General features: G+C 45.9%; 1 protein-coding gene across 1 annotated transcript in view; it reads right to left on the reverse strand.

Annotated features, from left to right (window-relative positions):
• Positions 1-13,547, reverse strand: part of DRC11 (dynein regulatory complex subunit 11) — a 146,810-nt gene that overhangs the window by 121,822 nt on the left and 11,441 nt on the right. Inside the window, exons 3-5 of the mRNA XM_045794047.2 lie at positions 12,291-12,410; positions 8,917-9,108; positions 6,803-6,874 (exon numbers count right to left, since the gene is read on the reverse strand). Of these exons, the coding sequence (XP_045650003.2) occupies positions 6,803-6,874; positions 8,917-9,108; positions 12,291-12,410 (384 nt within the window). The remainder of the gene's footprint in view (positions 1-6,802; positions 6,875-8,916; positions 9,109-12,290; positions 12,411-13,547) is intronic.

Genomic DNA, 13,547 nt, shown 5'->3' on the forward strand with positions numbered 1-13,547 from the left:
TTCAATTGAAAACATTTCTTGGATTTGGGATAATGGATTTTTATGGTTATCAGCCAGAGAACAGAAGATACCATTCTTTTAAGAATTGAATCCATATATTTCTCAATGGTGTAAAGTTTCAATAGAACACACACTAGCAGGAGGAGACATACTTGAAAAAAAAGGCAAACTGAAGAAAGTCACATTTAACATGAAACAGACAAGTTGGTCTCTTTATAGTATCCAAACCCTGTACTGCTGAAAAATTAATACAGACTTGTTTGATTTGAGCTGAGCAGATACAAACTCCAAAGTAAAATGGAAAAATCACAGTAACAAACATGTAATTCTGTCTTTGTGTGGTATCAGCGTAGGCAATTAAGACTTCAGGATAAAAGAGCGCGGGGCCGTTCCCAGGTTTCTGGAATGCTACACAGAGTGGACCTTCGGTCAATGTACGCTGGATTAAATGAAAAGGAAACTGTCGAATCAAACTACTAATGTAAAATTTCATGTCAAACTTAGATGAGCTTAGATTGAATCTCTCAACTGCTAGTTTAGTCTTGAAAGCACAAAGGTGGAGTTAACCATTGTGTTTATCATGACATCCGGCACCTGTGTGCCTCTGAAGAGCGGACAGAGAAACCGGTTTGTGTCACTGTTTAGCTCCCCATCTGCAGGCACCAAAGGGTGTGGAGATCTCAGGAGACAAAAAATTGATATGATTCTACAGCATTTGCTTTCATTTTAAATGTGTACCTTCTTCTAGCTATTGAAGTAAAATTTAAGCATATTGGAAAATACAGATACAGGTAGAAAAAGTCTTTCAAAGTCCCCACATTAAAAAAAAAGAGCGCTATTTGAATGTGGTATCTTTTCTTTCTTTTGCATGTGCATAGATGTGTGAATATATTTAATTGAAATCATATTCTATGTATAATTCTACACCTTGAATTCTCACTTCGAGCAATATCATGTCATCAAAAATCAGTCACGAACATGCTTTTCCACGGTGACATACTATGGCATTAATGTAGGTGCACCAGGAGTTATGGAACTATGTCCCTACTCTCAATGGGTTTTATTCCCAATATTTCATTATTAAAAAGAACACCATAGGAGACTTTCATGCCCATAAATCTGTATTTCTGATGACTTCCTAAAGACAGAAATAGAATGGGGTGAAGGGATTTAAGTATGTTAATGAACTTGGGGCACCTTGCTCATGGTCTTTCAGAAAGGCCGGTTGGTGTAACTCATGGTGTAGGAGAATGAGCGTCTCCTCCCACTCTTGTCAATAATCACAACTTGAAAAACCTTTTTTTGTTTGCTTATAAGATAGAAAGAACTTACCCTGTCTCCCCAATTCTAAGATGCATAGTTTTCCTAGTTTAACGTATCTGAACTTAGGGATGGATGTATCTTACAACCAAGGTTGTGTCTTGGCTTGTTTTACAGTATTTTCTTCCTTCATAAGCACGTTAAAATCAATGACATCAGAATTTAAGGAAATGCAGTATCTCATTTAATTTTTAATTTGTATTTTTTGACCACTAGCGAATATTCCTGATTCTTATAGAACCGTTTCAGTATACATTTCAATGTCCTGGTGAATTAAAAAAAAATTTTTTTTAATTGTGGTAAAAAAACCATAACAAAATTTATCACCTTAGCCATTTTTCAAGGGACAGTTGAGTAGTGTTAAGGGTATTCACGTTGTTGTGAACAGATCTATAGAACTTTTTAATTTCGCAAAACCGAAACTCCATGCCCACTGGGCAACATCTGCCCGCTCCCCCTCCCTCGGCCCCTGGCAGCCACTGTTCTATTCTGTTTCTCTGAGTTTGACGACTCTGGGTGCCTCAGATAAGTGCAGTCGCACAGTGTGTCTCTTTTTGTGACTGCTTATTTTACTTAACATAATGTCCTCACAGTTCGCCCATGCATGCGACAGATTTCCTTCTTTTTTTTTTTTTTTTTAAGATTTTATTTATCTATTTGACAGAGAGAGACAGCCAGTGAGAGAGGGAACACAAGCAGGGGGAGTGGGAGAGGAAGAAGCAGGCTCTCAGTGGAGGAGACTGATGTGGGGCTCGATCCCATAACGCCAGGATCACGCCCTGAGCCGAAGGCAGACGCTTAACGACTGCGCCACCCAGGCGCCCCAGATTTCCTTCTTTTTAAGATTTTAGTTATTTGACCCAGAGAGAGAGAGAGCACAAGTAGTGGGAGCTGCAGAGGAGCGGGAGAAGCAGATGCCCCCCTGAGCAGGGAGCCTGATGCAGGGCTCGAACTCAGGACCCTGGGATCATGACCTGAGCCGAGGGCAGACACTCAACTGACTGAACCACCCAGGTGCCCCAGGATTTCCTTTTTTTTTTTTTTTATGACTAAATAATATGCCACACGGCAAATGTGTTAAATCATAAAAATCTCCAGGGCACCTGGGTGGCTCAGTCGATTAAGCGTCCGACTTCATTTCAGCTCAGGTCTTGATCTCAGGGTCATGAGTTCAAGCCCCGTGTTGGGCTCCTCGCTGCTGCAAGAGCCTACTTAAAAAAAATATCTGTGACGGCTGGCACGTGGCTCTCGCAGCATGCCCCACACAACAGCACAGTACAGGACGTGCTGCGGCCCCAGGGGTCTCAACTGCAAAAATAAATGTTGACTCATTTTTTAAATTCAAAGATCAAAGGGAAACCAAGAATGTAGGTGATCAAGATCAAGGTGTTTCTTTAAGGTTTTATTTATTTATTTGACAGAGATAGAGACAGCCAGCGAGAGAGGGAACACAAGCAGGGGGAGTGGGAGAGGAAGAAGCAGGCTCCCAGTGGAGGAGCCTGATGTGGGGCTCGATCCCAGAATGCCGGGATCACGCCCTGAGCAGAAGGCAGATGCTTAACTGCTGTGCCACCCAGGTGCCCCTAGATCAAGGTGTTTCTTAAATCATATATGCATAGTCAGGTATGATTTACCATATTTTTTTGGACAATAAAGGCTGAATGTCACAATTGAGACTTTATAAACACATGCAGTGGTCCCACGCCCCTTCACCAGGAGACTATGCTCTTCCAAGTGTCTGGAACATGGAGTCGAATTCCTTCCTGAAGCCAAATAATTCACCTTTTTAATTCTGTGCTGACAACAGAGGTGGTGCACAGAGCCGCAGCTGGAGGCGGTGCGGTCCAGGATGTGGGGCCAAAGGGAGACAGAAGACATCTCAAGACGAATTGTATTCACCAGGCCATTTGTTATTTAGAACGTGCCGTCATAAAAATTGATGAAAGTTACACACAATATCCTGAATGTGGGACTAAAGTATATTTTTTATATATTTAACAATATCACTGAGAAGATCTTTTAGCGTATTTAAATCCCAAAATCTCAGAAAAGAAAATCTAATATTTTTATACAAGAAGACCTGATGGAAACTACAGCTTCAATGGACATGTTTACGGTTGATCACAGAACAACGGAGCCAACTGCCTCCCTGCTCTTGGATCAACCACACACCGGTGACCGCTAGATTTCTCTTCCCTAACAGCGAGAAGGTGGAGTGCAGTATTAGCAAATGTAACTTACACATGGAAAGAAACGAGTAATATAATGAAACCCATATCCCTACACTGGTTAAGAAAGTATAAATTACATTAATTTTTTTCACTTCTTACATTATTCTCTAAGCATATTAACTGTTATAAATAGAAAGAAAGGAAAAATCTTAAATCCTGATTTTTGTCCTATTGAGATATACATTTGATAAGAAGTACACAGAATTGGGGGGCACCTGGGTGGCACAGCGGTTAAGCGTCTGCCTTCGGCTCAGGGCGTGATCCCAGCGTTATGGGATCGAGCCCCACATCAGGCTCCTCCGCTATGAGCCTGCTTCTTCCTCTCCCACTCCCCCTGCTTGTGTTCCCTCTCTCGCTGGCTGTCTCTATCTCTGTCAAATAAATAAATTAAAAAAAAGTCTTAAAAAAAAAAAAAGAAGTACACAGAATTGGGAAAAGGTATTGTGAATTGATATTTTTTAATTTTAAAGTTTCTTCTTCTTCTTCTTCTTCTTCTTCTTTCTTTTTTTTTTAGTAAGTTTCAGTGGGGAGAACTTAGTGATTCGTCAGTGGTGTATAACACCCAGTGCTCATTTCATCACGCGCCCTCCTTAATGCCCATTCCCCAGTCACCCCATCCCTCCACCCGCCTCCCCTCCAGCAGCCCTCAGTTTGTTTCCTAGAGCTCAGTATCTCTTACGTGAAGTTTCAGTTAAAAAAGCTACAAATTGTTTAAACCATGATTCCTATCTTTTTCCCCTCTGATTAAATATTGAACACGTATTTTTTTTTTAAAGATTCCATTCATTTGACAGAGACAGAGACAGCCAACAAGAGAGGGAACACAAACAGAGGGAATGGGAGAGGAAGAAGCAGGCTCATAGCGGAGGAGCCTGATGTGGGGCTCGATCCCAGAACGCCGGGATCACGCCCTGAGCAGAAGGCAGATGCTTAACCGCTATGCCACCCAGGCGCCCCATCTGTAATTTTTTAGGCATAAAATGTGCGTTTACAGAAAAATGCAAGAATACTTTTACTTAAAAGTATAAAAATAGGATCACATGTTCACACTTTGCACCATACAGAGAAACTCTAAACATCGCTTCTCGAGAGACACAATGGGATGTTTTAACTGTATGAACTGTTTCTGGGCACCAATCTACAATTATAAAACTATCCCGGTATCAATATTTATATATTGTAAACTTTGCTCACTTTCTTCTTTTTTTTTTTTTTTCCAGCAAAGAAGTTGCAAAGGGTCGGGATTTCTGAGCAAACAGGCAAAAGCGTTTTCACGTTTGTGCTGAGACGAGCTGTCCTCAGGCGAGTGGGCGCACACTTGAACCACCGAGAGTAGTCCCCGTGCTACCCTGGTCCCTGGGTCCTTGCCCAGACATGGCATCCCCATTCCTGGTTCTCTTTTCTTTTATAAACTAGATTTTTAAAGATGTGTTGGAAGTGTGCTCTGTTTTGGAAGCGCGCTGCCTCTTCCTCCCCATCCCTCTTCCTCGCCCCTCCCCTCGCCACCCCTGCCTCCCAACAGAGCTCCCCTGGCCTCTATGCCTCTCCTTCCCTTCCTCCCAGTAACTGTGCTGCGTGTCCAGCTCCACCCTGGCCCCCGCCTCTCACAGGACCCAAAGGAACCCTGGCGCTCCAAAGACCTTTCCGGCATTTGCTGCAGTGATTGGTTTATTGAGGTATTTTACCTCTTTGGTCTGCTTTGATATTTAGATTTCCGTAGATAATCTTCTCCGCTCAGTATTTTCTTATTTATGACCTTAGTCACTCATGATACTAACAGTTTTTTTTTTTAAACGTATTGGTATCTGTGGTTATATATAGTATGTTTGTGTTTTCTTTTCTTCTTTTAGCCTCACCAGAGCTTGGTTCCTGGTCAGCATTTTCAAAGACTGGGTCACAGTGTCTATCAAGGTTATCGGTGCGATGTTTTTATCCTGGCGTTAAACACAGAGCCCTGAATAATGGAGATCATTCCAGTGCACCAACTCAATGCTGTAACAGGCTTTCTTTTCCTTTAAATTGTAATGTCCTTTTAGGGAAAGTGAGCAGGTCAAGAAACAAGGCTCACCAGAATGGTTGCCATCGGTGGCAGTAATTGGCTCAGAGAAGAGTTGGCATGGAGGGTTCGAGAGCTGCCTTCAAATCTTTGAGGGCTCGTCAGGTGACAAGGGGAAGCAGACACGTTCTGAGATGCCACAGGGGACGGGACCACAGCCAGGCTGCGGGACCTGCTGGCGGGCAGGCTTCGGGTGAGTGAAAGGCAGAAGCTTCTAAAGTGGAACAGAATGGGCAGCCCTGGGAAGCAGGGCTCTGCGTTCAGGAGGGGCTCAGGCAGAGGACAAGCAAGGCCTCCTCTGAGGCCCTTGGCTTGATGCTGGAGACGATGCAGGAAACTCCTTTGCATAGACGGACACTCTAAGACGGACCCCAGCGACCCTCACCTCCCGGCGCACACCACGCTTGCTTCTAACCGATCCGAACGGGGCAAAGGTGATGCGCGTCACTTCCGTGGTCATTTGCATGCGTCTGTAGGTGTCCCCCCCCTTTTCCCTTGCTAGCTCTGATGAAGCAAGTGGCCCCATGGAAAGGCCCACCCAATGCGGAGCTCGGGGCCGCCTCCAGCAAACAACAGGCAAAAAAACAGGCCTTCGGTCTGCAGCCCACGAGGAACTAAGTCCTGCCAACAAGCACACAAGCCTGGAAGTGGATTTTACCCCAGCTGGGCCTCCAATGACACCCGGCCCTCAGCCTGGCAAGACCCTGAGCAGACGACTCAGCTAAGCCCAGACCCTGGACCCACAGAAGCCGAGGAGATGAGTGTTGCTAAATTGTGTGACTACGGTCAACGGCGACGGGTCACTAATATGTACCCTCTCAACTCTGAGTCAGTAATCACCGTGGAGATCACCCGACAACAGCAGCTGCCTCAGGAAAAACCCATTCTCTTGACCACAGATGCTACCAGAGGGCAGTGCAGACATCACACAGGAACGGCATCCTGTGAGCAACTCACAGCTTGTTTCCACGTTTGGCGCGGTCCACGAATTCTAACAGAGATGTGTAAACAGACACACGCCCGCTCTGTCCAGGGGGCCCCCCTCCCTGGACACACTGCCGTGCGGGACAGGCCATTCCATTCTCTTAAGTCACTCATCATTTATTTTTCTTTCCTTGCTTCCCACAGTAACTCTCTAAGGAAGACACAAGTCTTAAGAAACCCATATACATATCCCGCCTGTACGAGGACTTACCATACCCAGGAATATCATCTCCTCCTCTCTCTGTTTCTCAGTTTTCTTACATTGATGGAAACCTCGCCAAACCTAAAAGCAAAGAAATGGTTACTTGTCTAATACATTAAAAGTATAAAGAAAACACCGTCCTACCCTTTCTCCCATTTCAAATGGCATAATGACCACACAGTCAAGGCCGTGCATGTGTATGTGCGGTGATGGAATATTTTTTCTTCTGTGATCACAGGCAACAATTTTAAGAAAGAACAAATCACAGGAATGGACTTTTCACTGTCTGAGGACCCGACTGTGGAGCCTTGTCCCAGAGCCGCCCTAGTGAACGAGGGGTGCCGGAGGCAGTCCCGTCCACGCACGGACCGGATAGGAGCCACACTCGCCCAAGACCCCAGGAGCAAATCGGCCAACTGCACAGCCCACTGCTGGCCCAGCGACAGCCTCACACCTGTCAGAATGCCTCTCATCCACAAGACAAGAGACAACAGGTGTTGGGAGGGTCCTCAAAAGTTAAAAACAGGACTACCCTAGGACCGAGCTGTCCCACTTCTGGATACATATCGGAAGGAAAGGATACCACTGTCTTGGAGAGATTTGTGCTCATCCCAGCATTACTGACAATAGATATGACATGGGAGCAACCCTTCAGCTCATGATGAATGGATAAAAAAATGCGGTATATATATATAATGGAATATCATTCAGTCAAAAAAAGGAAATCCTGACACTTGTGACAACATGCATGAATGTTGAGGGCAGCGTGCTAAGTGAGAAAAGTCATAGAGAAAGACGACGACTCCATCACCTCACTGAGCCGTGCAATCTAAAATACCAAACCTACAGAAACAGTAGATTCGGGATCACCAGGGGCTGGGGGGGCGGTGAGGAAAATGCGTGAAAGTGGCCAAAAGGTACAAACTTCCAGTTTTCAGATGAATGAGTTCTGGGGGTCTACGTACAGCGTGGTGACTGTAGCCAACGCCGTGTTGTGTCCTTGAAAGCTGCTAAGAGAGTGGATCTTAAGTGTTCTCACTATGAAACTGGTAATGATGTGATGTGATGGATGTTTTAATTACGCTTACGGGGATAATTACTTTGTAATATATACGTCTATCAAATCATGACATCATACAGCTCAAATGCGCACAATGTTTTATGTCGATAAAGGGGGGAGAGAAGAAATGGCTTACAATTCTCATTAGCGAGAGTCCCCTACCTGGGTGTCTTCAAGAGAAAACTTCCAGATTTAAGGAGTGTGGGGCTAGATCTAGGGGTGGCACTACATAGTTCGAAAAGAAAAACTGCCACTAAAATGTGGGGAAATAGAACACGATCACGTCCAAGACCGGTACACCTCAGCTCCGAACTCGCATGCTTGTTTAGAACCTCCTATCTCCACAGAAACTTGAAAGGAAGCAGTCTGTTGTGGGTCCCTCCACGCCCCCCACCCCCCCGCCTTCCACCCTCACTCAGATCCCAGCAGGGACGGGGTTCTGACTCTCTGGCTGGGGTCTGTGTCCCGGTGCCTTCCTTCTCTCTCTTCTCAGTCTCATTTGTCCCACACGCCAGCTTCCGCATTTTCCTGCAAGTGACCTTAGCCTCCACTTGGGAAAAGACGGGGTGCAAACCCACTGTGCTCATCTGGGGAGGAAACCTTGGGCCCGCTTCTAAAGGGAACATCGATGTCGTGGTGCTTAGTGACGGTCACCGGCATTGTCAACAGCTCACACTTGCACAAGCCAGCAGGTCTGGACCTTTGCACCCCTTCTGTGATTACGTCTGTGTGTGAATACACATTGAGGATATAAATCCTCCACGAATTTTGAGCCACGTTCTTTCCAACAATTATCAATGACCTTTAAAAATATTTAAACAAGATGCCCTGCATTTTATACCTATTTATAATAAAATCTAAAAAAACCCCAAAAAACCATGACCGACCTTAGTTAACAGTTCCCCCAGGGTAAGATAAAAGATCTCTCTAGAATTTAAAACCCAGCTCTATTAAAGGTAGGATTTGGGGATTTGGGGTTTCAGAGCTCACCCCCGACCCTGGGGTGCGGCTCTGGCTGTGTCAAGTCACCTGTCCCCCAGCTCCACGGGCACCACACGCGCACCTTCTGAATCCTCAGCGCGGCGACTCCCACGTCGGCGACTTTCTCGCCGAGGATCTTGGCTTGCTTTGCTCTGTGCTCTTGGAGGAAGATTTGCTTCATGAACATCGCTCTTAGGCGACCTTGCCGCGCTCTCTCAGCGATCTGGATTAGTTTAACAGCCTCTTCCAGGGGGATACCCTTCACGGTGTATTTCTGTAAAAACTTCCAAGTTAAATCAGTGTTTCAACATGCCAACTCCATCACTTGATCCCAGACACATCACGTGCTTACATCTGACACCACCCTGCTAAGAGTTCCTGAACTGTTGATGAAGAGTCTGATTGATGCTGGTTTAATGCTAACCATCGTACTCATGAGTTATGTGAATTTTGATAACATGCCGCGCTCCTGCTCTGGTCCCCTATTTGAGAAACCCCATAAGCTTTCCTCTACCATTCCGAAAAAAATACCAATTAGTTCCACAATATTTTAAGTTGGCAGCAAATTATACCAGGGATGCCAATAAAATGGATTCAATAAAACTCAAAATTGCTCTTCATGTTTTATTAACTTAGCAGTAGAAACATATAAATTAAAAGCACATCTTTAATACAAGAACTTAAAATGTAAAATACACATGAAGTAAAATGCTGACTTCAAAATCCACTCCAGGATGATCCAGTAAATATGGGTGATGTTAAAATCATTCTAGGAGTATTCAATTTACATAGGAAATGTGTTCTAGTACTTACAAATTTACATTTCAAAACACCCAAATAGGATGGGAAGATTACGATTGGAGAAACACGAGGGCTCCTGGGATAAAATGCGGCCTCTGGGGATGTCAGGTGGGCTATCAGGAGGCAAAGCCAGGGGCAGGGCCATGTCCTTTCCCAAGGAAGGTCAAGAGCAAGGCTGCTGGGGCATCCGGAGCCCTGTGAGAGCTCTGAGTGGGCTCAGGGGTGAGGCTCTCTGTGGTCCTTGGGGCGAGGGAGAAGCTGGGGATGTGGCCTGGCCTGGGTGGAGACTCACGCAGGGACAGAGGCAGAAGGGAGAGACCCTCTGAATCAGAAAACACCCAATCATGGGCTAAATCCTTGCCAAGGTCTTGGAGGGCAGTGTGGCCACCTTACTAGGCCATGGTGCCAGACCCTGAGGTCCCAAGTGTGAGGGGCTCTGGTTCATCACCAGGGCCCCTGTTTCCCACGATGATCTCTTCTCTGTAATGGCCCTGGGGTGGGGGTGGGGGACGGTGCCCAGGAAGAAGCAGGGAGAGAGAAGGGTTATTTACTGAGACCTTACAGAGCCAGATGCTTTTCATAGATAATCTCAGCAAATTCACAAAGCAACCTCCCAGGTGGGTATTCTTGTGACCAGCCAAGAGTTAAGAAGCCTGAGGCTGACAGAAGAAGTAGAATTGACATGAGCTCCCTTGGTTAGTAAGGGCTGGAGCCAATGTGAACCAAGACTGACCCTCTTCCCAATAGAGCATCCCAACAGAGCTCCTCGGGGCGGTGCCCTGGTTCCCTTTGAGGGAGCTCTTTCACGTAGCAGTTCCTCAGAGTTTGGTTTTCAGTGAGATCTTATCACCTCCAATTTGCAGTGAGTGCACAGTTCCAACAATGCACTGAGCAGGTTAGAGTAGAATGACTAGTAGGTGGGCGTTGAACCGGACAAGGTATGCACAATCGCTTAAGCAGATAGCAGGTGTCCTGCAAATAATAGTTATTATTGTACTTATTTCCTTTAGATTCCATATTGTCACTCTGAAAGTCATTACAGCCCTTATCAAAGACTCCTGAGGGTTTTGAGTGGTCTACTCGATACAACAAAGATTTTTGAACATTTACATAGGGCCCAAGAGTAAACACTAAGCATTAAAGAGGTAGGACTGGACGATAATATTTCCTTCTCAAAATTCTTTTTGGGATATATATTGCATATATCTTCAAGGAATAAGCAGCTTGAGGTGAAAGTAGGGTCTCGTGAGACACTGACAGTCTGAGAAAGTCACACCGATGTCAAGGGCTGTTGCCCAGAGCCTGGCGTGTTGCTGACGTTGGGCCCATCAGAAGTTGGGGCTGGGATAGAGCTGGACGGTTCTACCTAGTTCAGCCAAGCTGGCTGCTGAGAGAGAAAGGTCCCTGAGGCTGACCCTGCACCAGCCGAGGGGGACAGCAGAAGGGAGAAACAGCAAAGAGGAATTTTTAGGGTTTGACTGTAGGGTGTACAACGTCATCTCCTTCCTCCATTTCCCCTACAAAATCCTCCGTGAATTCTGCCCTGCTTGTCAATGTTTTGTGCCAGGGGATTCCTTGGGGGAGCTGGGTGAGGTGCTGAGTGGTTCCTTCTGAATGATGTGTGGACGGAAGGCCTCAACAGGGGCAAAGATGGTGAGAGGACCCCTACTCGAAACAGCCCCAGGACCGACTTCCAGGAATGCAACGCAGAGGGAGGGCCGGTCAGTTAGGGGAGAGGCGGAGGAGGGAGAGACGGTCCTGAGTTAGCTGGGACAGGACAGGTTTCTGGGGGGGGGGGGCCTGCACCAAGCTGGGTGCTGCTGAATGAGTACCATTCGACAGGCTGGGCTGTAGGGAGAAAAGCAAGCCCTCTGTGCAGCATGAAGCATGCCCGTGGCCGAGAGAGAGCACAGGGCACCCCAAGTGCTTCCTGCAGCAGGCAGATGGGACACGTCCCACTCCCGCCCCACTGCCGTTCTGATCGTGCTTGGAAAGTTCCCTGGCACCTGGACCCAGGCTGACAACACCCAAAGGGGCCTGTCTGGGGGAAGCCCACACATGCTGGTTTCCCCTGGGCACCGAGGCTGCACCTGCAGCCTCAGCATAGTTAGTGACAGTGCCCCCTCCCTCAGAATTGTCCCAGTGTGCGTGGCCAACCGCCACTCCCTGCATGGGCCATGGCCAGCCAGGGCTGTGAGGCACTGGCGCAGGAGGCAGCGAGGGCCCGAAATGCACAAGCAGACTTGCCAGAAGGTGGATGTGGCAGGTGCTGTGTGGAAAAGTCTGGAAGGAAAAGACTGACCAGTAGGTTATCTTAACACTTAATTATATCATATGAAAACATGCCGCTTCTGACTTTAGGTTAGGGCTCTGAGATGAAAAATCAAACCGAGCTGATAAATCTGATAAGTCTCAGAGATATTGACATAACCAACGAGGCATTATGTTTTGATCTCTATCCCTAAGTTCTTGAAAAACAATGGTCTTGAATCATCAGAAATACCTCCCTAAGGTAAGCAACTTCTTACAATGCCGAACAGCACGAGGGGCGGGTACTGCTTTCCTCCCACTGGACATAATCTGTCTCACGGTCAGGAGCCACAGAAAAAGGTTTTATAGATTATGGAATGACGTTTATTAAAATGATATACAAACCGTATCAGGTATTTTTAGTCCAGTGTCGGCTAATATCTGAGCAAGGATTTTCTCTCTTCCTTTGATGACTTCCAGCTTCTCCTTCAAAAAATACTTGGGAATGGGAATGTCTAGTTGTTGCTACAGAACAGAAAGAATACTGTTGTCACAATTCCAGGACTCAAATCCGTCTACACTATACAGTGAGGACTGCACAGCAAAGAGACGCACTTTACCTTCCATCCTGATTGAAGAGGTGATGAGGCTGGGGGCGTGAAGAGAATTCATTACCGCTAAGGAGACGCAAAGTCACAAGGAAAAACCATCACCACGGCCCTTGTTTTCATCGTTACAGTAAAACTTGAGAACTCACATCAGTTAATCCTCAATTAACTAATGATAACTTAATGAAGGTCTTTAAAGAAATATCATCTCAGCCTACCTAAAATAATAATGCAAATTAAGGGGCGCCTGGGTGGCGCAGTCGTTAAGCGTCTGCCTTCGGCTCAGGGCGTGATCCCAGCGTTCTGGGATCGAGCCCCACATCAAGCTTCTCCGCTAGGAGCCTGCTTCTTCCTCTCCCACTCCCCCTGCTTGTGTTCCCTCTCTCGCTGGCTGTCTCTCTCTCTCTCTCTCAAATGAATAAATAATATCTTTAAAAAAAGAAAAAAAATAATGCAAATTAAGATAGCAAAGCATTGTGACGTAGAGATATTTGAATTCAACCTCATAATTTATCATCAGCATCATTATTTGCATGTAAGTGATCACAGTTTTTTCCTAATAATTTTTTATTTTAACCTAAATAACCCGAAATTACAAAAATTATTGGTAAAGTTCATTTGCTTTATTAGGAAACTTGTTTTTTTATGCAATAAATATAAACTTCTGTTTTTCATTTATGCATATCACCAAATATTTCAGTTAGTGGAGGTCACACGAATGTTTACCAGCCCAAGTTCAACAATGAGGAGTGTAGAAGTGTTATTCGGGGGTATGGGATGGGCCCATGGCCACTCCCATTGAGAAACACTGTCCTAGACTCTCAGGCATGCCTGGCTGCCTCTGGTAGACCAGTTGGCCTGGCAATGCTAAGCTTCTGGTCCTCAGGGTCAGCTCCCCTTCTTCCCATTCTGCCATGACTCTCCACACTCTCTCCCCCATCCAGGGGATTTTGAACAGGCCTTCCCTTAAAGAAGCATTGTAACGTAAAGGGGTGTCTTTTTTAAGACTTGGTGAAAGGATATCAGTACCAGGTGGCAACTATTTTTGAAAACC

Source organism: Ursus americanus, chromosome 1 (genome assembly GCF_024610735.1).
Source record: "Ursus americanus isolate L20-20 chromosome 1, mUrsAme1.1.p, whole genome shotgun sequence".
Taxonomy (NCBI): Eukaryota; Metazoa; Chordata; class Mammalia; order Carnivora; family Ursidae; genus Ursus; species Ursus americanus.